Genomic DNA, 24,183 nt, shown 5'->3' on the forward strand with positions numbered 1-24,183 from the left:
TCGTTCAACAACCTTGTACGCCCTACCACCAACCGTCTATGATGCCATCTAACTCGAAAAAAACGCGCGTTGTGCCTGGATCAAAGGAACCCATCCCCCGCGGGTTAGAACTCTAGACCGATCAGACTGATCGATCAAGAAATTAGTTGCTCCCTCCGTTTAACATGTGTTATGTAATGGTGTCTCGATGTGGAGTGGTACTAATTGTCAGTTGTTCGAATCTCGTCTTTCTGCTCTTGGATCTTGAACAGTCAATATTGAACATCATTCGTCAAGGATAAGCAGGAATTGCTGTTACAGCTTGTTGACCAGCCAGATTCTTACTGAAAATGCCCTTCAACGACGCTGTCGATACTGCTGAATTCAAGGCGTGGCTAGTGACGACCATCGAGCCATTGTCAGTATCTGGGAGCAGACATCCTTTCTCCTCTTAATTCTGGACATCGAGCTGATTGACCCTATTGTGCAGATGTGATGCGGACCCAATCGTCATGTCAGATTATATCATCGCTCTGCTGAAGCACGATGCGGTGATGGCGGAGGACGAATGGAAAGTGGTGAGTATCAGATCAGGATCAGACTTGCTGGGTCGTGCTAAATCGTTTGACTTGTAGTTTATATCGAGGGAATTGGAGGATTTCTTGGAAGACAGTAAGTCCGATTCTGTGCTCACCTATCGCATATTTTCGCCGGACTAAGGCGTAAACCATATTCAGATTCCAGAACATTCGTCGATACCCTCTTTCAGACTCTATCGAATAAATCCTATCTTCCTGCCCCAGCACCAGTGATAGCACCTACGGCTCCAGCGATCGTATCATCCTATCGACCACAAGTATCCGCACCTACAGCTGAACCTGAAGCAGGTCCATCGACTATCCGCCCTCCACAAAATGGTCAGCCAGTCGTCCAACATAATGATGTGGAGATGAGCGATGCATCAAAGGCACCGCAGGGGAACGCGCAAGCTGGTCCGAGGCGTAGAGGAAAATGTTTCGATTATCACGGTGAGTCAAATCCTAGCTTCCTGCCTACCGATAACGGCTGATGAGATGTCGTGTAGAGAAAGGATTCTGCATGCGTGGTACCGCTTGCCCGTATGAGCATTCGGACGATATGATACTACCCTCACCGGACATGATGTTTGGTGGTCAATTCCCTCCGCAGATGATGGGTGGATTTCAAGGTGGAGGAGGTAGAGGTATGGGAAGAGGACGTGGGAGAGGGCGAGGAGGTATGGGAGGACCTCATCAGCAAAATGGTAACGGCCATCTTTTCGGACCGGGACCTAACCAAGGAAACCCATTCCCTCAACAACAAATGCCTTTCCCTTTCCCGTTCCCATTCCCCCCTATGCCCGGACAACCTAATCAGTTCCCACGCGGTCATCACTCCAAAGATATCCCAAGTGAATATATGGGAGTGAACCGTCCACCTTCAACTAGAGATATCACCACACTTGTGATAACCGATATCCCTCAGCCTAATCTCACCGTCCAAGCTATCCGAGATTACTTCCAGCAATTCGGAGAAGTCACCAACGTAGCTATCGAAGGTAAATCCAAGAGGGCTCTGATAAGTTTCGAAAATAATCAACAGGCTTTTCAAGCTTGGAAATCTGATCAGGCGGTGTTTGGATCTCGACACGTCAAGGTACTATGGCACAAACCTCTTCCAGGTAAAGGATCAGCGGGTCAAGATGCCCTTGAGAAAAGTTCCGAGCTATTAGCCAACATGAAGAAACTAGAGAGTGGACAGGGACAAGAGATACAGGGGAATGTTAAAGTGAAATTGTCAGGACCGGAAAGTAGACTCAAAGCTACTTTGGCCGAATTAGAAACGACGGAAAAGAGAGCAAAGAAAGAGACGTTGATAGCGGAACAGAAGGTGCTGTTTAGTAAAACTCAAAATGCAAGTAAAGAGGAGAAAGTACAGATATTAGGTAGATTGAAAGAGATAAATAAAGAATTGGATCAAATTAACAATCCACCACCGAAAGAGGAAAGTATGGATGTGGAATTGACAGAGAAAGGGAAATTGGATAGGGAATTGGCGAAACATGGTATGGAAACTACAGAGGGTAAAGATCAGGCAGAGTTGTTGAAGTTGAGTGCCCAATTATCGGCTTTGAGAGATAAAGTGCGTTTTGTGTCCATTGATTATCATATGAGTATGGACGGGACTGACGAAATGAAATGAACAGGCAAATACACTCGGTATCAATTCATCTGCACGGTTCTCGCCGTACTCTCGCGGAGGATCTAGAGGAAGAGGATATGGACCGAGAGGTAGAGGTAGAGGGCGTGGAGGGCCTCCTCGTCCAATGCGACTTGATAATCGATCTCGTACAATCACCATATCAGGACAAGGCATCTCAAATGAACACGGACGAAAAGCAGTTCAAGAATGGTACGAATCTCAAGGTGGCGTGACGGAACATGTAGATGGTGGGATGAGAGTGACGTATCCTGCTAGAGATATGGCTGAGAAGGTGAGTTTGTATAGTACACGAATTTTTGGAAATGCGATACTGATTCATAACTGTAGGTACTGGCATTGGGAACGAAAGATATCACTGGTCTATCAGCAGGGATCAATATCAATTGGTATACCGCACCCGTTGGAAGTCATGCGCCAGAAGTGGAGATGATGGCCGAAGATGAACCTGTAAGAGGAGAACGATACGACGAGGAATAAAAACCGAATGACTGGTGGAATTGATTGGACAGGAAGCCAGGATCAAATATTTCACAAATAGCATGTTTTGTATAAAAGATCAATCAAACGCTCAACAGATCGCGTTCTATCTTGTCTCATCTCGTCTCAACGTACCTTTCACCTAACTTTACTGGCGCCAAAACTGACACACACACATACAGCAGAAGAACGAATCCTCACCGAGGACCGATCCCGACGATATTTCCGGCATCGTAGATGGTATTTATACTCACTGCTGGTCGTTCCAGACGACTAATACCATTGGAATGAATAATTTTACCTTAAGATGAACTGATTGATTGATCGACTCCTCCTTGCGCATCACGGGGATATCCATCGCTACCAACCCAGGAAAGGAGGAACCCCAATATAATGTGGTTCATATCCTATCCTTCAATCAACTGGACATCAAAGGATGATTATCAATTTCAATACTGATGAGATATTCCGCCGTGTGTACGAGAGAGGGAGACAGAGAGGGAGGGAGGGAGAAAGAAAGATCGTAAAACGGATAATTTCCTTTGGCTCTACTGTGACATTCAATTATCTCCTTAATTCATAAAGGAATTCCCTTTGGGATGAACTGATTCATTACGATTGATACTGACTTCACTCGATTGCCGAGTATCATATAAATACTGATCAATCGATTGACAATGATTGACTAATTGTTTTTATTTTCCCATCGACAAATTCCCCTTGTATCTTTTTGTGTAAGTCACTTCTTTCTATACGAGGTACTGTACTGTAGTGGGGCTACTAGCTAATTGAAATATCAATGACTTAGCGCGATCATCTCCGATATCAAACTCTAAAGACAGAGCAGGTCCTTTGTCTTTATTGTTTTCAGCTTGTCTACGGGCAACCTACACACACCAATCGAGCAAACGTAACACACTCTTTTATACTTTGAACAAGAAACATACTAACGAATTATGCGATCGACTACAACTTATCCAGCCCTATTGGGGTTATTCGGTACGTTGAGTGTTTTAGGTGCACCTGCACCCATACCTCAATCTGCTTCAGCTTCAAGCGCTACAGGATCTGTCGCAGGAGGCGGCGGATCATCTGGGTTCAGCTATACATGTTCTGGTGAGAAGGACTGGACCGACGCCTCCGGAAACGCATATAAATGTCAGGGAGATACCGTCTGTAAGGATGGTACACCGGGCGGTCCATGTGTCTGGCCAGAGGGGTGAGTCGAGTCAATCCCCCACCGTCATATTCCTCGGTAAGGGCAATCACACTTGGACTTCAAGCTGATCATCAGTGTACATATATAGCTACGGCGCAGGATCAGTCGCACTCGTACAAACCGATGCCGGCGGAAGTGTGCCATCCGCCATCCCCACACTCCCATCCAATAGTGCACCCCTCGGTAGTTCTGTTCAATCTTCGGTTGCTGGATCATCACCTACCGCAACCAGTGTAGTAGCAGGTGCCATTTCCTCCACCATTGAAGAGTCAGGTGCTTCGTCTGTGGCGGGATCAGCTACTTCAACAGCTTCCGCCTCTGTACCTACCTCGTCAACAGTATCTGGTAATACCACTACCTCGTCTAACTCCACCACTTCCTCTTCAGGTTCTGCACCAGGTGGTACGAGATTTGTTGGATATTGGGAGAAGTGAGTCCACCTACGATCATATCACTGTATGGCACATGCTGACGCAATCCGCTTCCATCTCGTAGTTACTCCAATCTTGGTGGAGTTGAGGCTACACAAATGGACGGCATCACCCATGTTATCTTATGTAAGCTACTCTTACATACATGGATCAGTCCCAATACAATGCCCGATCGCTGACTATGACGATGATTGTTTTTCGAATTAGCCTTCATCGACATGAGCTCTTGGAGTGCATCCAGCGCCTCCTTCGCGGAATCTTCCAACGGTAACTTTGACGCTACTACCGCTGATACACTTAGGGGTATGAGCTCTGGCGTCAAAGTCACTGCTGCCTTGGGTGGATGGGGGTTGGACGAACCGATCAAAACTGCTGCCGATGGTGGGGAAGCCGCTATCAAGACGTTTGTACAAAACGCTCAAAGTGTAGTCAAACTTTTGAACCTCGATGGTTTGGATCTTGATTGGGGTGAGTCCTATGTCATGATTTCACCTTTGAGTTGGAAACTTAACTTGCTAACATACTCTTGGATACTACTCTATTATGTTTATTGTAGAATTCCCTACTGCCGCTCAACAACCGGCTTTCGTCTCAATGGTCAAACAGCTCAAAGCTGCTATTCAAGAAATCAAATCCGATGGTATCCTCAGTGTAGCCATTGGCTCACGAACCACTCAAAAGAGTCCTACTACCGGCGCTATGGACGTGGACGCCATGACTTCGGATACTTTCAGTGAACTCAATGACGTGGTTGACATGTGGAATGTCATGGCTTATGATTTCGTGAACAGGTAAGTCTGTTACAGCCCAACTCTACCACCCATCATGAGTACACTTGCTATAATATTATAGAATATATCCTGAATGATTATGGTTAGGTACGATACCAAGACAGGCCATCAATCAGGTGGTAAAGTCGTTGAAGACACCTTGAAATTCTACGAAGGTGTAGGAATCGACTTGCAAAAGATTAATATCGGTTTCCTCAACACTGCCAAATACTTTACTCTCACCGAGACCTGTTTTGCCTCTGAACCTATTGGATGTCCGATGGGAGGAGTGGACTTCTTCGAAACTGGCGGTAAAGATAATGGTAAATCTGGTTGGTTGAGATACAATGCCGAGTTGGATCAAGGTCTAGGTGAATACGCCGCGATCAATGCCGAGATGAGATCACAATCTTGGGCAAACAAACCTGACGACAGTCAAACGGCCTTCCAAGCTGAAAAGGCTCATGCCTGGTATGACGAAGCCAAGAAGGTCTTCTGGACATGGACTACAGCAGATGATAACAAGGCGATCTGCGAGGAGTACAAGTCGAAAGTAGGTGGAATGTTCGTATGGTCAATGAACCAGGATGAAAATGGGAAAGCGGGTGGAAGTCATATGCAAGCTCTGGCTGAGTGTGTGAAGGGTTAGTGATACAAGTAGATAAGATAAGGGTAGTTGGTTACTAACAGTAGAAATGCTTTTACGATACCACTTTTCTACAGTCATATATATAACCTCTGTCCACTCCATGATGAATTGTAAATGTAGCCTCTCCACTTATGTCAAATCCCGCATACCGGATATACTCGTATGTGATTTCAGCTATTTCCCTACATCCAAGCGAAATAAATGTTGCATATCGTGACTGCACGGCCTAACCGAAACGGCTTCAGCTTTACTATCTCATTTCATCTCAGCATTTTCGTTACCACACTATAATACTCTAAAATCATACTATATGAGCATATATATGCAAAAACATGGGTCGTTAAAATTCGTTAAAATGGGTCGTAATCATCAATCCGCTATATATATAAATGATACCAGAAATAGAGTTAGTCCTTCATCGGTCTTGCAATTTCCACTCTACAAAATTGTACTTTCAAAGTGATATTGCCTGACGACAGGCGTTATGAGCAATTTCAATCGCTAATTTCTTTCTATCATGTTTATATGTTTATGTTTATACCAAATTTTGTATCATTCATTCCTTCGTCATTATGATTAAAGTCTTGTTTATGTTTATGTTTATGGTTATGATCGCGTTCGATCTGATTTTCTATATCCCATCGTGTTATGTTTGTGATTATGATTGTGTCGCTTGCCATCTCCAAATCGTTCCCTCATCGACCCAAATTGAAATCCAATATGGGTTATATACATCTTCTATCCGTTCTATCGTCGTATCTAGCTTGCAGTAATCATTATACACATTCGTTTGTTGTAGGCTTCAGAATTTAGGTCGCTGTTGTTTCATTGATTGCAAATGGCAATCCCAATCCAAGACCAGTACCTCTCCCAGATCTCGGTGTCACTTTGCCTATCTCCGATATACAATCAGCTAACCCACTTATCAAACCCTCATAGGGCTACTGACTCACCGGGATCCAACATCTCTTCTTCCTCTCCCTCCTCTCCACTTCCCCTCTCATCATCCATCCTAGAATACTTCGACTCGCTACTTAGCACAGTCCCGCTCCTTGCTCTTCTGATCAAATGACCTGAGGCATTCGCCGCATTCGCAACACTCTCTCTGAGGAGCGTAATACTACTTGATCTTGTCCTTCTTAACGAACCCTTTGAAGCTGATCCATTGGTAGTATAAGCACGAGTACGACGTTTGAAAGAAGACGATCTTGACGAAGTGAAATGATCATTCGATCCACTCTTACTACTAGTAGTAGATTGACTTCTATTTCTAGTACTGGGGTTTTTGGAATGTATCGAATTCCTAGGTGAGGCAGTAGTGGAATTCGCATTTGAATTGGTGAGTAACCCAGTAGACTCATCATCACCTTCCCCAGAGCCTGAATCGGGTGATCCTCGGCGTTCTCCTTCTTTCACCCCGAATTCACTCAACCCACCAACTGTTGGAGCAGGTCTATAAGCGCTAGGAGGTGGAGGAGCGCTTCCACCTAGAGAAGGAGAGATCTGAGGTAATTTGTGGATACCTTCTGCAACCGATCTTGTCTTCTCCGTCAGGGGCGTATTACCCTCGAAGGGCGTGAAGAATAGGTCGGTAGCTGAACTTGACGCAGCTGTATTTGCTCGAGAGGGCGATGGATGAATATGGACCTTGTCTTGAGGATGAGAATGAGCATGAAGATCGATCAATGTTGTGGATTCGGGACGAGCAGGTTTCTTCTCCGGTGTAGTAGTAACACTAGGTAAATCTTTACCTTCTACAAATCCATCGATAAACTCTCCTGTCGATATAGGTTTTTTGACCTTCTTCTTAGGTTCGGGTCCTCGTTCTCCTTGTTGGTTTCTGATTGCTAATTCAATTTCCGATTCGATGCCATCCTCATCGATCCTAGAATGTGAACCTGATCTCCATTGAGTATTAGGTTGTGTACGGTCCATCATTCTTCCCCACGGTATCTCCGACTGATACAAGAACGAATTCAGTCTTCCTAAGCCATTACCATCGTTGTTCCTCCTGATCATACATAACTCAAATGCATCCTGGATTCTTGAACGGGTTCGCTCCCTCCAAGCCCAATCAAATTCATTCTCCTGATCTACCCATGATTTTTGAGGTGAACTAGTCGTTGATGGATCTCTAGGTTGAAGGGATGATCTCGGTTTACGTGGTGTTGTAGGTGGTCCAGTAGAAACCTTTTTCTTTCTTGACAATCGATGTCCAATCAACCCACCCAGTGGTCGACCGGAGTGAACCCATAATCCTATACCTGAGGCGATCACAACCACCAGACGCAAGGCAATCCAGACTGTAAAAGTCAACAAAATTCCTTTAGCGTAATTGGTCAGTTCGCCAGGTGATTCCGATCTGAAGAAGTTCGAATCTCGTAAAGAAGTCTCGTCCACGGCTCCCCCATATGGCGCTTGTACGTCAGCCGCAGGTTCCCAAAAACTGATGAGTACCACTACGGCAATGGCAGCCCTGGGTAGCAAAGGCAGTAGTCCGGGAAGGAGCTGGATAAGGGCATGGCAAGCTTCCGGTATGATATCGCGCAAGTACGGTGTACCAAGAGGCGAAGTTCGAATGTGAAGTAAGAAAGTGAAGTGGTTGAAAGAGATAAGGGAGAGGTGTAGGCAAGCTGGAAGAGATAGGTAAATAGGATCCACAGCCGGTCGAGCTATATCCGGCGCGACATTCCTTTAGTTGCAGCACAGACCGGCATAAGAGAAAAGTCGGCTCACGTAATCTCCATCTTCTCCAAAACTCATACCCTACTTCCCATCCAATCCAAATTACCAAAGTTGAAATAGCCCAAAGAACGCCATACGCTGCCGTGGCGAATTGCCAGCTCTTCGAGCTGTTCGTATCGAACGAAGGATGTGTGGTGCATCTAAATTGGTCAGATATCAGCTACCAGCTCGATACCAGCGCACGACTCAGCTAGCTGCACTTACTGGACTAAAATGTAAATGACATTCACATCGAAGAACTGTTATGTACACATATCAGCTTTTCTGACTGTCATGACCTACTTCAATGTACACATGAACCCACCAAGCTCAACAGACCATTGATTAACCAGACCATCCATAATGCTAACCAAGCCGATCTCTGACCCCAACCTCTCCGCCTCACTATACCCAAATTCAACTCTTTCTTCTTAAACCTCGGGATCTCTACCAGCTCACTCCCTGGATCAGGCGGGAGTCCATCAGCTCCACTTCGAGGAGCATAGATGGGAATGGGCGTACCCTGTCTTGAAATAGTTGAGGGATCCGGTGATTGATTTCGACCAACAATCGGAGAAGAAGATGAAACTGCGAATCTCGGTTTGGACCAGAATGGCGTCAATGGTGTGGCGGGTGCTGGTCGGAGGTACGTCGTTGATGTAGGTGTGATTGGGTCAGCTAGAACCGATACGGTCTTCGGTGGTCTGGAAGCTGTAGGTGTAGGGAATGGTTTGGCAGTATCGGGCGGAGAAGGTGGTATAGAAACGATCACTGGATTTGGCTGACTTATATTATCCTTGGATGCTTTTGGGCTCGGAGAAATTTTCAGTTTGGCTAATGAAGTACGTGATGGCATTCGAGCTGATCAAGTTCAAGTGGGAAACAACGTCGAGTTAGTTCTGAGCGGCATCACCATATCTGTCACCATGGTAGAGCTTCACTCTACACTCACGTATGATACCCCCAGGACCTATAAATCCCCTTCTCGGTGTCTGTTTTCTACCTTGTGAACTGAACGGTCTCTCACCTTCATCCCTCTCCTTACCTTTGTCCTTTTTAGTAGACTTGGGACTATCCAGTACCTCCTGACGTTCTTTCATCATCTGATTCCTTGATCTCCTCTTCGTAGGGGAATCGCCAGCTTCCATCATAGCTACTACAGCTGCGAAGGGGTGTGTATCCGGTGATACCTCCCCGATGGAAGAGTGCCGAGAAGGCGTGTGGGGTGGTGACGGCAACGCAGGAAGGGGTGAGGTAGGTGGTGGTAAGGGTAGCAAAGCAGTGTTGATCGGTGGTGGGGTAGTCAATGGTGGTGAGCCCATAAGAGGGGTCGGTGTAGCATTATCAGGTGAAGACAGGGGAGGGGGTGATGGTATTGGGAGAGTAGGAAAGAGTTTAGGCGATGAAGGTGGTCGTGGCTGATTTGTTGGTTCAGGAGGTTTATTCGATCTTCTTGCCATGATGAATGGTAGCTGGACTGGTGGTAAGGTTAAAGAGGTAGTAGTGAGAGCAGGTGAGATAGGTGCAGAAGCCGTACCATCGTTGATCAATCTACCGCTTCTTAGAGTTTCTATGTCAGATATCAATCCATCGGTTCCCAAGGGCTTCCCAAATGTTCCTCCAGATAATGTCCTTCCTCTCTCGCTTTGACTTTCGTTGCTATTACCATCCGTCGATGCTCTAGGTATCGGATTCGGTGAGCTCAATGTACGTCTGTGTCCACCTGCTCTCCTCACTCGATCCACAAGAGGATGTTTGGGTAAAGGTGAGGTAGTACGTTGTGGTTGAGAGAGAGAGTGAAAACTTCCAGTTGGCGAACGAGGCGTCAAATCTTCCATGAACTCATTGATCAGCCGCTGAGTTGACCTCTGATCAGATAACGACATCTTGCTTGTATTATTCGATATCCGTTCATAAAGCGACCTCGATCTTGATCTCCTTCGTGATTGCGTTTGATGATTGAAAAATCCAGATAGAGTGATTGAAGACAACCGCTTTCTCTTTTCCAACGTATCTCGTACTTCTTTTTCTTGGATCTCAGATCCTTCTTCTTTCTCCTTTTCTTCTTCTTCGAGATGCTTTTCTTCCTCTTGCAAATTGTTTCTGAGAGACTGCCTGAAATTACTCAAGATTCCTCTTAGGTACTCTAATCCACCTATACTAAGTTCTGAGTTATGTCTTGGTCTATCTTCACCCTCAGCACCAGCACCAGATACAGTCGAATAAGATCGTTTGCGGATCGGAGGGAATCTAGGTCTTAATGATGATTTGGGTGGACGTATAGGATAAGCCGGTGGTTTTGCGTCTTCGCTACTATTGCTTGGATCTATTGGGAATAGCTTGGGCCCCTTAGAGTTGTGATTGTGAACTATTAAGGTCGATGCTCTTCTTCTACTCGTTTGCTGTGTTTGCGAGCTAGTGCGAGAATGAGAGTGAGAGATAGGGTGATCATGAGAAGTGACTTTTATCCCTTCTGATTGGTCTTCTTGGTCCTGTTCCAGAGGTGGTACAGGTGAAGATGGTGGTTTGGATGACGAGGACATGATTTTTCTCGATTGTTGGTTATTGTTGGTGATCTGTGTGTCGCAAGTACAATAGGAGATCCCGGATCACACATACAATACGCTGGGATACCTTTGACCTTCCAAGTCGAGTTGATCAATCATCTACTACTCTTAATGTTCTGACAATATCTTCTATTGTTCAGGGCACATTGTTGTTCAATCTACCAGAGATGACAATGAGATAAAGAATGATGGCTATTGTCCATCCGATGGTGGTCATGATAGAAGAAACCATACCTCATCCGTATGCCAGTATATCACCCTCGTCCGCTGTCATCACGTCGCCAGGCGACCTGATCGCACTCGGTGTCAGATTCATCTTGTCTCGCAATGTTGTTGTTCAAGCCCAGACTGAGAGGAGGGGTACTGCAGTAGTCGTTTGATAATTCACGTTTCAGAATCAATTGAGGATCTGGCATAGTACATGGTAGTGAAAGGTTGGATGTTGGTTGTCGAGTTTCATCATTGCATCATTCCCCGGTTTCAGGAACAACCAGCGGAAGACGAGTGACGAGTGACGAATTAAGCTTGTTTACTTTTGTGTTCCAAAACATTGTTTCTTGTGTGTATACAGATTGTAGATTCATTCCATCAATACATCTCTATATCACCAGAACAGTTACAACGAAGAAGAAAATTCAGAAGTTGTATATAGGTAGATACTATGTACAAAACATTCAAACAGGATTGACCTAAGCGAGTGGTTGATAACAGCACACATATGGGTATATACAATATATTCTATATGACACGATAACATCACAAACCACCATTTCGCTTTCGCTATAAGCTTGACATCGCACCTACAAAAGCTTACACGGCTCCTTCTCCTCTAGGTAATTCACCGGCAAACTGGAAAGAGATCAATTAATAATCAGCTATCGGCAGCACACGTGCGCTGAGCGAGTTCACACTCACAGCTTCTTTAGCTTTCTCACAATGATCACCTCCTAACTCCCTATCAATCTGATAGCAAATGAACAACGCATCGGCACTATCATCGGGTTGATCAGTCTTATCCCAACAATAATACAGTTGTCGATTCGAAAATCGGATCAAGGGTCTGACACTCACGCATCACCCAGAACAGCCGCTCCGGCTCTAACAGCCAAGAAAGGTAGACCTCCACATAACAATCCAGCGAGAGGTGCATATGCAGGATTCGATAGGGAATGAGTCATGTAGAGGTATCCTGCTGTACCGGTGAAAAGACCCATAGCTGTTGAGCTGAGAGTTAGGAGGAGTTTGATAAGGGTATCTACATATACGACATAAGCTGGGGTCGGACGTCACATGAAGACAACGACTTACAATCCAGTAATCTGCCCCCTTTTCTCCTGCCCGCTAATCCGACTGCCCTCCTCGCACTTGGCCAGAATGCCTCTCCAGTTATACCAACATACACCAACGCATATCCATTGAGCTGATCTAAGACTCCAGCGATAACGGCGAAGAGGGGTGTAAGGTTGGTCAGGAAGTGGAGAGGTGTAGGGAGTATCTTCGATTTGGGATTGGTGACTCGTTTGAGCTCTGCTGCACCTCTACCTACTGTCCGTACAATGGCGATGATACCTGCCCCTAGACAGATTGATCCAAGCGAAGTACCAGTGGCTCGGTGAACGGCAGCAGTTGTAATCTCCAGAGGAGCTGGATGCGTCTGATCCTCACTGATGACACCAATTGTCAGCCGGGGCCTGCTTAGCATCTACTTGAGCACTCACCGATGGAAGAACCATTCTCCCACTACACCTGCGACGGCCACTCGTCCGATACCCCGAATAACACCCCATGTCCATACCCATACTAAAGTGACTAGGAAGATCAACCATCCGGCGTATGGCCTGATATGGAAGATCCAGGTATTCTCGCGTCTAGTTATGTCACGTCACGTCAGTCGAGGCCAGCGGTACGGAATGATGTTCATTACTTACGGATGCCTCCAATATCCGATAGTACCAAGCCGTATAAGCAAAGTCAGGAAAGGTATAGAAGTGATAGCGAAAACACCCAATAACAGAGGGGTCAGAAGTAATAAAGGAGGATGCGTGAGTAAGAGATTGGTGGATAACTGGAAAGGCAATTCGTATAAGCTGTCTTGCTTGCATCTCTTCACCGAACAACTTACCTCCACTACCGAAGCGGTCCTATCTAATCGTTTCCTCCTCTTCCATACTAATCTACCAAACCACGCAGCTAAAAGCCAAAGGAAGACCGCACCAAGCCGAAGTCCAGTAGTTCCCCACCATCTCTCGCCTTGTTCGATACCAGTCAAACCACTGGTGTCAAAACTCTCCCCTAATGCCCACCATCCACATAGGAAAAGCGAGAAAGGTATGCTGATAGCTGTGGCGAGTAGTACAGGTCGAACTGTCTTTCGTAACAGAAGTAAGAACGCCGGAGGGAGTACCAGAGTAGGTATGAGAAGGATGAGAAGTAAGGGTAGGAGCGGTACAATGGAAGGTGCTGAGCGGGTGGGAGTACCTGGTGCACTTGGTGGTGGCTACAAGGGCAATCAGTTGTTTGTGACACCAGTCTGCATCGAACGACGTACATCTGTCGACCCCCATACGAATCCTAGACCTATTATTATCCCTATCAAGCTGGTGAGCCAAAGAGCGAGGAAGCCAGAGTCTATTACAAATTAGTAGCGTTAGCTACATATTTGTGGGCCTTTCTCATGCTAGGGCAAACCTACCTTTATACTTCCTTAAACCTTCTCTCTCCCAATGTCCGAATCTACCATGATAGACTTGCAACCTAACCGGTACTCTACCCCTTCTTTGACCCCCACTTCTAGTCTCATCCAGTTCATCCGGTCCTAAAAGAGGTTCTTCCAGATTAGACGGTTCACCATACGCGTCCTGTAATCCAGTAGATACATTATAAAGTTCTGAGGGTGATAGCATGTATCCCTGAGGATCATTTTGATCCCTTGACCTTGACCTCGAGTTGGACGATTTCCTCCTTGAGTTACCTGTCATTCTCGGTGAATCCGAATCCGATTCAGTCTGTTTATCACTCTCATCCGAGTCTTCATCTTCGCTCGAAGACGACGAAGAAGGTGGGAAGACACTTTGATGAGCTAACCATCCTTTCCTGGCTCTTTCAGATAATGGTTTCTTCTGTTGTTGCTGTTGTTGTTGGAAGGTGGGTTTATTGATTAGAGATCTTCGTACATTAGCTACTTCATCTAAATCCAATTCTTCTTCTTCCTCCTCTTCCTCCGAAGATTCCGATGAAGCTGCATAGGGATTAGGTACACTTGATGTTGGTTTCGAATTCGATTTCTTCCCTTTACTTCCCAACGAAGAAGATGGATTAGGTATACTACCTTCTTCATCCCGTGGAGCAGAGAATAGTAACCCGACGCCTATACTACTTCCCATACCTGATTCGTCAATATCTGGAATACCTTCTATACCTGGTCCAGGGAATGGCGGTGTATGTCTGACGGAATCCGATGGTGAAGGTGAAGAGGATCTTGATCCCCCTGCGAGATGAGGGTGGGAACTGGTTATTGATGGTGAAGGAAGGAAAGGGTCGTGTGACGGTGAAGGTGGTGATGGAGCTCTGAATATCTACAGACGAGTAACAAAACAAAGGTTAGACTTATCAGAATAGCGATACTATCTTATGGCTGAGGAGAAACAGTAAGAAGAATAGAAGGGATGGAACTCACTTGACTCCCTTCTACCTCTTGATTACCCATTTTCCTGGATAAGAACCTACTCGCATAGTTCGTGAAAGCTGATGGACCAGCTTGAGAGTTCTGCATTCCACCTGACATCGTGCAATACTATCCCTCAGGTTCAGCTCGTTGATACTATTGGGTAAAATCGATGGAGCGAGACTGAGGAAGATTGATTATAACGAGAACCGCGTCGAATAGTTGAGCGGTGTTGATCGTGGGGCAGTCAGAGATAAGCCCCGCCAGCGGGATAATAAGGTTGTTATCGCTATTTGATGTGTTGACGTCGTTGGTTAGCCCCCTTCAGTCCATATGAGGGGTGTGATATGCCATGGATGATACAAAGGATCGATGATGAGTCGAAATATGATATGAAAACAAGAGAGAGATATAGTAGTTATGAGTCCGAGTGGGTGGCGTAGATCAACACCATCATTACTTCTTATGATGCATAATGGGACATATACTACTTAAAAGGGAATAATATATAAATACCCAAATATAATTACGTAACTACAAAAGGGATCCAGCCATCAAGGCTGATCACAGAGCTCGCATAGTTTGCGCTCGTGCCTGCACGATTGCAAGAGAAATCTTTGAAAGAAGGTGTTGGAAAGCATATGGGTTCATCGGTTTCCTCCAACTATCAAGCAGAGCTTGAGTTTGAGGGGGAGCGAAACCACCAGCACTAAGAACGAAGGGATGGAAGATGGCAGCATCGGAATAGGTAGGAAGCTTGGCTATTTTGTTGCGCTTGATTTTCGCTCGCATATCGAGAACCTGGATAAGTGATGCTTCGGTTTCGGCTCGAAGGGTGGCAGAGGGTGTGGTTGTAGAATCAGAGGGAACCGCACGGTCCAGACCTTGTGAGCCAGCCGCACTGAGTGCGTGGATCGTAACGTCAATGTCGGCATTGGATAGACCGCAAGTCGCTGAACCTCGAAGTCGGATATCGTTCCTCAAGGACGTTCCTGCTATAGGCGGTTCTGGAGTTACGTCTGCTCCAGGTATTCTCCGGAGGGAAGATACAAGGGCCCACTGGATCCGGTTGTGACGGATCGTGAACACGGTGCGTTGTGATTGGCACACGTCAAAGTGACCGAGGAAGTAGGGCTTGTGACAGCCAGGGCAGAATTGGTTGGCCTGGGGCTTGAACAAGCTGCGGTAGGTGAGTGCTGAAGAAACTTCGAAATCATTGAGCACAAAGGCAGGGGATGAGGGGATGAGAGATAGCCATCGGCGACCAATTGGAGAAGCTGATTCTAAGAGAAGACCTCGATCCAGGGGCGAGAGCTGTGCGAGGATGTGCAATTGTTGTTGATTGAAGACGACGTCGCACCTCTCACGCTGAGATAGATAATTAGCAGCCGGTGGAGATATTGCGGGAATGAAGGAGGAAAGCACCTCGGCTGACCAATCCAGCGAGGCGGCGAAGGCGATAGGAGCTACTTTGACAAATGACAGCAATCCCACACCGCCGAAACGAGCAGGCAGGGACGGGAGATCATCGGAAACCGAGTTCTGGGTCTGCATGTTGGAACCTCCACCGCGCATACGGTTATGTTGTTTAAGGATAGCGCGATCCAAGAGGAGCCAGACATGGGCCAGGTCATGGGTTTCCAGGCTGCGTTGCAAATGCCGGATGTTGTGCTGGAGACAGAGCCGAAGCAGGAGGAGGGAGGACTGATGGTCAAGAACCTCCAGATTTTCGAGGTGTTTTATCTCTTCCTGTACGCAGTCATTGAGGAACTGTTCCCGAGAGGCTTTTGAACCCAAAAAAGAGCCAAGGCTGGGTATGCCACCGAGACGAATGTCGTCGAAGTTGTGGCAGGAGGACTTTTGGAGGTTGAGCGTGATCGGAGAGGACGGTAGATCGCAGAAGGCAGACACCCGTTCCAGCGCTTGCCCGGCCGGAGCAAGGACGACTATATCGTCCAGATAGGCCAAGACCAGGAATTCCGGCCCTAGGTGCTCGGACAGCAACTCTAGGAAAGGGCGAACAGCCAGGGAGAAGAGAAGAGGACCCATAGGATCACCTTGACGGAAGCCCTGGCTCGAGGAGAGTAGGTGAAAGAGAGGTGTCTCGGGGTCAGAGAAGGTGTTGCCATTCACTATGAGGTCGGATGGTGATGAATGTGCCCATTTCACCGCTTTGAAGAGCTCTGGGAGAAATTTACGGGTTGAAGAGGCAATGTGCGATCTGTCGATGGTGTTGAAGGCGTTCACAGAATCCAAGAGTATGACTTGAGAGTAGTTTCGACTAAGTTTTCCAGCCAGGCCTAGTCGTACTACGTTGAGTAGGGGCTCGACACCTCCTTTGGATCCCACACCAAACTGGGTAGGTAGCAAGCAATCTTCGCGAAAGGCGTGTTTGACCAGCACCTTGAAGACCAGACGGTAGAGCAATTCGCCGATGGCAATTGGGCGGATGCCGCCATTGTTTTTTGGTAGTGGAACGAGACGCGAGGTGCACAAGAACGAGCGCCCTGGGGCTTGCCCTTGGAGGATGGAAGATGTAAGGGAGTTGATGGCGCTACGAAAACCCTCAGCGTAAAAGGCCTGGCGAAGAAGTCGGACGGTCTAACCGGAGACCCCAGGGGCGGAGAAAGGCTGGAATGAGTTAAGGGCGGTTTGAAACAGCTCGGGAGGAATATCGTCAAGCACTCCTGCGGGGGGTTTGCCATGAAAAGGGTCTCCTGTACCGGTAGGGTGAAGATCGTGGAGTTGAGCAAGGACCTCGGGGGTAATGGCCGCGGGTGGTGGGCTACCTCGTAGACATCGGGCAGCTGTTGACAGCCGACCTTGGCGGACCAGCCGTGTTACGGCGTCGCGAGTGCTAATGGAACCCGGAATGGGTTGACGAGGGGGGGATGGTTCGGGCCAGGGTACTGCTGGGTAGGCGTGGAGGTGTTTTGATAAGGACGCGTTATGAGCTCGTTTGCCTAGGAACAATACCGGACTCGTCATTACTGCTCACCATACCAACACTTACGTAAGTACTAGACAACACCGGTGATCAATGTGGCACATGATCTTTCTGCAGTCAACATAATGCATTGTGCAGGAAACACAGTCTACATCGTACAAAGTGACCTTTCGGAAGTTATACATATCACGCAGTACAGTCTAAACACACCCTTCATTCCAGAAAATTGGTTTCTCAAGTCAAATGACAAGATTGACCTTTGAAAGTGATATATTCCTCATTTGCACCATCAAGTTTGAAATAAGGTGCAGAATTAGTCGCAATCAATGCAACGAACTTATCTTTGTCGGCAGGTCTGATTGAGAAATCGCACTATGATCCGAGATGCATTCAAGGCATATTAGTGGAGAACAAATGACTAAGAAGGAAGTTTGAGTGGCTGTATCTGTGGACTGAGAGTACTTACGATTGCTTTGTCTATCAAACCTTGATCACCATCACCATCAATGAGAATTTTGAAGGATTTCCAACTATAATCTTGAGCTGAATTATCTAATTTTACAGACCAGTAATTTGGTCCGGTGATTGGTTCCCATTGTGATACCTAACAAACAAATCAATCTTAATTACTATTCTGTTTTTTTCAGACAGCAATACACTAGAACTCACTTCAAGTCTTACTTTATCGAAACCTAGGATAATGGCAAAACATCCGAAATACTCATTACATCCATTCTTAGCCTTTTCGATGAGCTCGTCCACTTTCTCTCTATTTTCATCTTCCGCTTGGGAGCTAGTTTGCGCAGGGGGTTCCGTAGTGGTAGTTGAAGATAGCTTGGGACTTTCGGCGGAGCTTGAGCATGATGCAGGTGGTTGAGAAACTTCGCTCTTTTCCCATACGGTCTCGCTGATTAACATCGTAGGAGCGGTGCTGGTGATGGTGGTCACCTCAGTGAGAATAGATATATCACTACTATCTAAGATGTCAATACTCCATCCGGTGGTAGAGGTGGATGGGAGGGTGGTGTCACTCATGCTATTGGTGTGGGTCCACCGGACGGTAGTAGAGTAAGACAGAGCAGGTAAATCGACGGGGGAGGTGCTGTGTGTGTAACTCTCGATCGTTGATGACTCGGATACCTGAATGAGAGAGAGTAGGAACAGCCTAACCCATCTTGAATACGCGGAAGCGCTTGTCATGGTAGACGTGTTGAGATCTGTTTATGAGCTATTAGTGTACAGTATGAACCGCAGCGGTACGGCGGAGTGAAGATGGAATCTGATATCACCATCAGCTTTGACGTCCAAACATCCTGTTTGGGTACGTGTCGTGCAGACGTTCATAGCCATACAAGTCTCCATTGATAGACTATAAAGCTATCAGAGGGCATTTGATACTCATCGGTTCAGCTCCTTTCATCATTGACCAGGGGAGATGAATGAAAGGATATCGTATCCTCCGAGGGCTGTCTGACAAGTGTTTGAATTTCACAACCGGTGTTTGGTTAATCGTAGTAAACACACATGTATGCATATCTAAGCTCATGGGTTAAGTTATGTTTATCGATATACTGTATATGATCAGTCTACGGAACCTCCCTAGTCTGGCTGGGCCGTACATCCATCTTCCTTATCTCTCTCCCAATCATCACACTTGATTTCCATAATACAATCGCTATCTTTGTAGTTGTACCAGGGATTAGACGCGAGCGCCTGAAGATAGGCATACCTACCAGCTGGCGCAGGGTGAAGTTTCAATGTGCACCTTAAGAATAGCCGGACATCAACCAAATGAGCACTTTTCCGCCTTTTCGAGGGGTGATTGCCCAACAAGGCTGCTCACTTTCACTTCAAAATCGCTACTTTGAGTTTCAGAAAGATGAGTGCTAGTAAAATGATATTCCTTATCTGTAACTTTCTCATCTAGAAGGATCCACTTGAAATGATCTTTGATATCTTTCTCTTCTTCCGATCCTTCTGCGAACTGCCAACAGATAAGATCAGTTCAGCTTAAACAATAACACACCTGACAACATGAAGACAATGTCCAGATCTACCTAATTTGATAGGTGCATTACTCTCGAACAAAGCGAAAACCCCGGCTTCCTGTACATCCCTAGCCGCCTGCTCTACTTTGGCACTATTCTTCATATCGTTGGCGGGAGGTGTAAATTCAGTAGCTTCAGGTTGTTTGCTTTCGGTAGAGCTTGGTTTATCTTCTTGTTTGGTGCTCGACTCTCGCTCATCACTGGTAGTTGTACTAGTGGGCCTCGCCGTGGTCGATGTCCTTGTTGCGCTACTTTCGGATGAAGATGAAGGAGCAGTAGTCCAGGTACTTTCAGAGTGACGTGAATAGCTGGTCACCACCGAAGTAACGAAGGCGGTAGTACCTTGATTTACTGAAGTTAAATTATCATCGGACATCCATTGTGTGCGTGTGGCAATTACAGTACCGACGGATCCGGTGACAGTCGTAGTGACAACTTCGAAACCCCATGAAGGTCTGATCGCATCATAGACGTCATAATCAGCAGAAGGCTCTTCTTGGAGTGTAAAGATGACTTACTGAGAGAAGGCATCTTCAGGAGATGGAAGCGGGCTAGCTAGAGCACCGCCGATCAAAGGTAGAAAAGCAAAGAGGTATCTCATGATATCCAGTAATGTCGAGAAATCAAAAGTTCGAAGGCATGAGGGGTTTTCTTACTTTGAGTACTAATAAGGGTGTGGCTGGAGTATATTTAGGGGTAGGACAAGAGTCTGGTTGATGATCAATCGATTCACCCTAACTCGCTAAAATCATAATTGAATTCTCCCTTTGAGAGGCTGGCAGATTGGTCGAACTTCCTTTATGGTCAAGGGAGGAGTTTTGTCAAGAGAAGATGCTGTGATTGCTGCCTCAACGATGACTGTTGAATCCGTTGGTTGTGAATTTCAAGGGAATCCCTAATTTGGTGTACATACTATGGTACTTGAAGGTCATGGAATACAAATGCCTCAGATCGTCATGCTTCAGATGTGGCGGCACTTCGAATTGTGAGGCAGAAATGATATTTCGTCCGTCATGAATTGATATATGCATCAACACCAGCACAGTGTACATTGTGCTGACTACAGATACATCATTTATCACGCTAGAAACTTTATATGGGAGGACAAATAATATGGAAATACATGAGCAAGCTGGTTAAATACAATAATGAATAGACGTAAGGAATGGTGCATCAAATGCTTATTATCAGAATCACATCTATGAGTTACAGAGTTAGTCATATCTCCACCAACAAAGTCAAGCGACCAGTTAAATCATAGTCATATTACAATGGGCTAAAGAGATTTGACAATTTGTAACATGTCTACAAAAAAAACAAACAAGGTAGTACAAGATGGAAAACCAGTTTCCATCATTCTGTCCAGCAGAAAAAGCGAGAATGATAACAACGAGCAGTCTGAAGCATAATCAACGAATTGTAGGTGATAATCCTCAACATTTCCAGTACTGGCTCCGCCAGATGGAATCGATACTGTTGGCCTCTACGGAGAAGGGGATCTGATCCTCATTCTCTTTCTAACGGGACTTCTATCTCTTTTATTCTTGATATCGGTCGGAGAAGGAGATCGCTTTCGAGCATGGGGGATACCAGGATGAACATGTTGAACTTCGACACCTTCATTCCATCCTAAAATCGCCTCTTCAACTTGCAACAGACCTTGGTTGTTGATTCCTTGATCGTCCATATATTGTTCTTCACGGTACCAATCATCTTCTTGATCGTTCAGATAAAGTTTTTCTTCGCCATTATCATCTTCTTCGCCATCTATATAGTATTCTTCACCATTATAATAGTCTTCCTCTTCTTCGTCCTCTTCTCTGTCCACTTCCACAGGATCCTCCTCTTCAGCTTCATCCTGTTTCTCCTCAATTCCATGGCCAGCTCCAGGGCCATCGTCCTGAGATGTTCGATCCTCGAATTTCCAATCGTCTTCGTCCTCTTCTGAGTCCACTTCGTCATCCGCCCAAGAGCCCCCTTCATGAGTAGATTGGTCGGTGTCATCCTCAGACTCATCATCTTCAGCAAAAAATTCCACTTGCTCTTCGATATAGACGAGATCCTCCCCTTTCACCACCCCAGGTCTCTCTTGATGATGTTCTTCCACATGTACATCGCCCTCTTCTTCTCCTGCTTGGCTGTCCTCGTTTACTTCCTCCTCTTCGACCTTTGAAGCAGGACTTCCAACATTCAGAGGGGAAATTCCACCCCATTCTTCCTCCTCTTCATCATCGTCTGTATCAGGCTTATTTCGGTCGATAGCATAAGCTAGAATTCGATTTTCCGGTCGGTTGATTGAAGATATGTCGGGGGAAAGCATGTATATATCTTCGTGACTGGCATCCGTCATATGATCACCCATGTTGTTGAAGTGATTTTGCACCATTCTAGAGTCTTGTCCAAAAGCCCGTATAGCCATTTCCATGCCTCTTTCTCCAGTGGTCATAGCCACAAACTTTCTTTGATCGTAGGGTAATTTGCCATCATTATCTAAACCTTGCCAATGAAGGATAGCAGCCTGGAATTCTGCCTTTCTGACGTATTCTACGGCTTTAGTGAAGGAGAAGGCTTTCCAGCCTTTGGGCAATTGCTTTCTTTCAGCTTGGTTGTTCATGGAATGGATGAACACCCCAAATTTGTCATGCTTCACTTGTTTTCGGAATTTGTAAGGGACGGGAGAAGTTCGATAACCACGATCCTTCATGAGTCTTTTGTTAGCTTTTCTTCTGCATATCACTTGAATATGAGCTTACGATTAGGAAATCTCTCAGTTGAACACCATAAGCCTGATCCTCATTATGCATTTCCCGACCAAAAGCAAAGGTGGTGGCGGGGAGTGCTTCTAAAGAGTGAGCCTCCATTGCTGAAAGCTCAAAATGAAGTTGGGGGTAATGATTTTGGCCATTGTGCGAACCCATCGTGCTTGAAAAAATAGCCTTAGATAGGTTCACAGGGGAAGTGAATTGGCAAGAACGGTAATATGAGGTGAATGAACAATGCAAGATGAGAAGAGAAGGAAATGCGAGCAACGATATCTTATATTTACATGTTCTCTAGTGTGTCTGACGAGTGGCCAAAATCTAGGTTGGCGATATGCACTGCATCAACATATCTTCGTACTACCTTCTCAATCGAGTCAGACTGTGATAATCAACAAGTATCGGTCGATCATCACATATCAAAGAAGGTTGACTGTGATAAGGTTGACTGTCGAACTTTGTTTTCTGAAAACATGACGTTTTCATGGAGAAAAGAGCCCGACTGCCACACAGGAGTGTGACGATGCTATGAGATCAGATTTCCTGGTCTTGTCAACCCTATTCTTTTGTCGGCACATCCCCGTGACATGGGTGGCAAGAACAGCCGCCTAGTCGCATCTGCATCACTATCTTCTCGAAAGATTGGAGGGCAGTGAAAGTCGTGGCCAGCACTAAGCGAGATGAGACAAGTACACCGTAGTTTTCTAAGCCTGTCCGATCCCACTCCCTGATCTTTCTGGAGTCATAAGACACTCTAGGCAGACGTTGTGCTACAAACTAGCTAATCCCGAAATATTTCAGTCCGCTATCTTGGATCTTTCCACGATTTTAGAAATAGATAAATTACACTCTTTACTATCTGTAGTGCCGTGAGATTCCGGGTGCACCGGATTTTGAAGCGTTAGTCATGCCATGTGCTGGTCGTATGGCAGCTGCGCAGGGTGAGCCAGCGCGAAAGGCATTAAATGCGGAGAGTACGCATACCCCCAGGGCGACTTGGCTACCTGTCAAAGGTAGTCGTAACGTGAAGTCGTATTACCACTGTGTTTCAACGCCAGGGGTTTCTGCAGCTCTTGATCTCAATAATGCACTGGTCGAGAAATGAACCTGAAGTACAAAGTCGTGGACGGAAAGGAACAGGAGTCACGTCCCCAAGTACGATTACCTCCGTGACTTGGAAAAAGGTTCAGACTATCAATCAGTGCAAGGCAGAACCTAGTTGATCTAGGTATATTTTTCTTTTCTCCTTCTCTTGTGCCCCTCATCGAGAAGCCCTGAGTTGGTCTACGTACGAGTATCACTCTTCAGATGATGAGATCTGTGATGCCTATCGCGTGTAAGATTATCATGGTTATCAACCTTTTTTCTGCTGTAGCGAAGTGATCATGAGATTTATTGCGAAGCAAGATGCTCAATCAGATCACTGCTATATCTGTTCGTCTTACAGCCCGTATGGCAACGATCTCCCTAGTCCACGATATAGACAGTAATGATGGTGCACCGCAAGCTGAATTCAAAAGAAGGTTGGCTTGCCGCATGGCATCCGCCTCGAAAGCTCATTCATCGATGGTCCATCAAAGTGAAGTGATGATGTCACTGTTTTAAGTGTGCATGTGAGTGGTGTTCCGTCGTTCGGGTGCCTGATTCTCCCTTCCCAATTTATTGGTGCCGATTGCGCCTGGGTGTGGGGCTGGAATCTCAGAGTGAG

At 46.1% G+C, this 24,183-nt stretch overlaps 8 protein-coding genes across 8 annotated transcripts; 2 read left to right on the forward strand and 6 right to left on the reverse strand.

Annotated features, from left to right (window-relative positions):
* Positions 1-329: 329 nt before the first annotated feature.
* On the forward strand, positions 330-2,697 carry L199_000787 (uncharacterized protein; the record flags this gene model as incomplete). Its single annotated transcript, XM_064886546.1, has 7 exons — positions 330-397; positions 470-557; positions 615-651; positions 717-1,007; positions 1,064-2,139; positions 2,204-2,491; positions 2,548-2,697. 7 exons carry the CDS (start codon positions 330-332, stop codon positions 2,695-2,697), a joined length of 1,998 nt encoding a protein of 665 aa, XP_064742618.1.
* A 956-nt stretch (positions 2,698-3,653) lies between these two features.
* L199_000788 (uncharacterized protein) lies at positions 3,654-5,766 on the forward strand (the record flags this gene model as incomplete). Its single annotated transcript, XM_064886547.1, has 6 exons — positions 3,654-3,916; positions 4,005-4,346; positions 4,412-4,473; positions 4,555-4,815; positions 4,904-5,138; positions 5,226-5,766. The coding sequence occupies 6 exons, from the start codon at positions 3,654-3,656 to the stop codon at positions 5,764-5,766; spliced, it is 1,704 nt and encodes a 567-aa protein (XP_064742619.1).
* An 809-nt stretch (positions 5,767-6,575) lies between these two features.
* L199_000789 (uncharacterized protein) lies at positions 6,576-11,033 on the reverse strand (the record flags this gene model as incomplete). The annotated part of the gene is made up of 6 exons (XM_064886548.1): positions 6,576-6,658; positions 6,720-8,438; positions 8,503-8,651; positions 8,716-8,750; positions 8,816-9,351; positions 9,443-11,033. The coding sequence occupies 6 exons, from the start codon at positions 11,031-11,033 to the stop codon at positions 6,576-6,578; spliced, it is 4,113 nt and encodes a 1,370-aa protein (XP_064742620.1).
* Positions 11,034-11,867: 834 nt separating this feature from the next.
* On the reverse strand, positions 11,868-14,841 carry L199_000790 (uncharacterized protein; the record flags this gene model as incomplete). The annotated part of the gene is made up of 10 exons (XM_064886549.1): positions 11,868-11,906; positions 11,973-12,048; positions 12,129-12,312; positions 12,366-12,721; positions 12,776-12,925; positions 12,986-13,122; positions 13,180-13,554; positions 13,606-13,685; positions 13,750-14,632; positions 14,734-14,841. The coding sequence occupies 10 exons, from the start codon at positions 14,839-14,841 to the stop codon at positions 11,868-11,870; spliced, it is 2,388 nt and encodes a 795-aa protein (XP_064742621.1).
* Positions 14,842-15,285: 444 nt separating this feature from the next.
* L199_000791 (uncharacterized protein) lies at positions 15,286-16,296 on the reverse strand (the record flags this gene model as incomplete). The annotated part of the gene is made up of 1 exon (XM_064886550.1): positions 15,286-16,296. One exon carries the CDS (start codon positions 16,294-16,296, stop codon positions 15,286-15,288), a length of 1,011 nt encoding a protein of 336 aa, XP_064742622.1.
* Positions 16,297-17,902: 1,606 nt separating this feature from the next.
* Positions 17,903-18,868, reverse strand: L199_000792 (uncharacterized protein; the record flags this gene model as incomplete). The annotated part of the gene is made up of 3 exons (XM_064886551.1): positions 17,903-18,040; positions 18,135-18,272; positions 18,338-18,868. 3 exons carry the CDS (start codon positions 18,866-18,868, stop codon positions 17,903-17,905), a joined length of 807 nt encoding a protein of 268 aa, XP_064742623.1.
* A 399-nt stretch (positions 18,869-19,267) lies between these two features.
* On the reverse strand, positions 19,268-20,317 carry L199_000793 (uncharacterized protein; the record flags this gene model as incomplete). Its single annotated transcript, XM_064886552.1, has 4 exons — positions 19,268-19,433; positions 19,606-19,645; positions 19,726-20,171; positions 20,235-20,317. 4 exons carry the CDS (start codon positions 20,315-20,317, stop codon positions 19,268-19,270), a joined length of 735 nt encoding a protein of 244 aa, XP_064742624.1.
* Positions 20,318-21,199: 882 nt separating this feature from the next.
* Positions 21,200-22,634, reverse strand: L199_000794 (uncharacterized protein; the record flags this gene model as incomplete). Its single annotated transcript, XM_064886553.1, has 2 exons — positions 21,200-22,414; positions 22,470-22,634. The coding sequence occupies 2 exons, from the start codon at positions 22,632-22,634 to the stop codon at positions 21,200-21,202; spliced, it is 1,380 nt and encodes a 459-aa protein (XP_064742625.1).
* Positions 22,635-24,183: the final 1,549 nt, after the last annotated feature.

This window comes from Kwoniella botswanensis, chromosome 1, assembly GCF_036426115.1.
Source record: "Kwoniella botswanensis chromosome 1, complete sequence".
NCBI classification, from domain to species: Eukaryota; Fungi; Basidiomycota; class Tremellomycetes; order Tremellales; family Cryptococcaceae; genus Kwoniella; species Kwoniella botswanensis.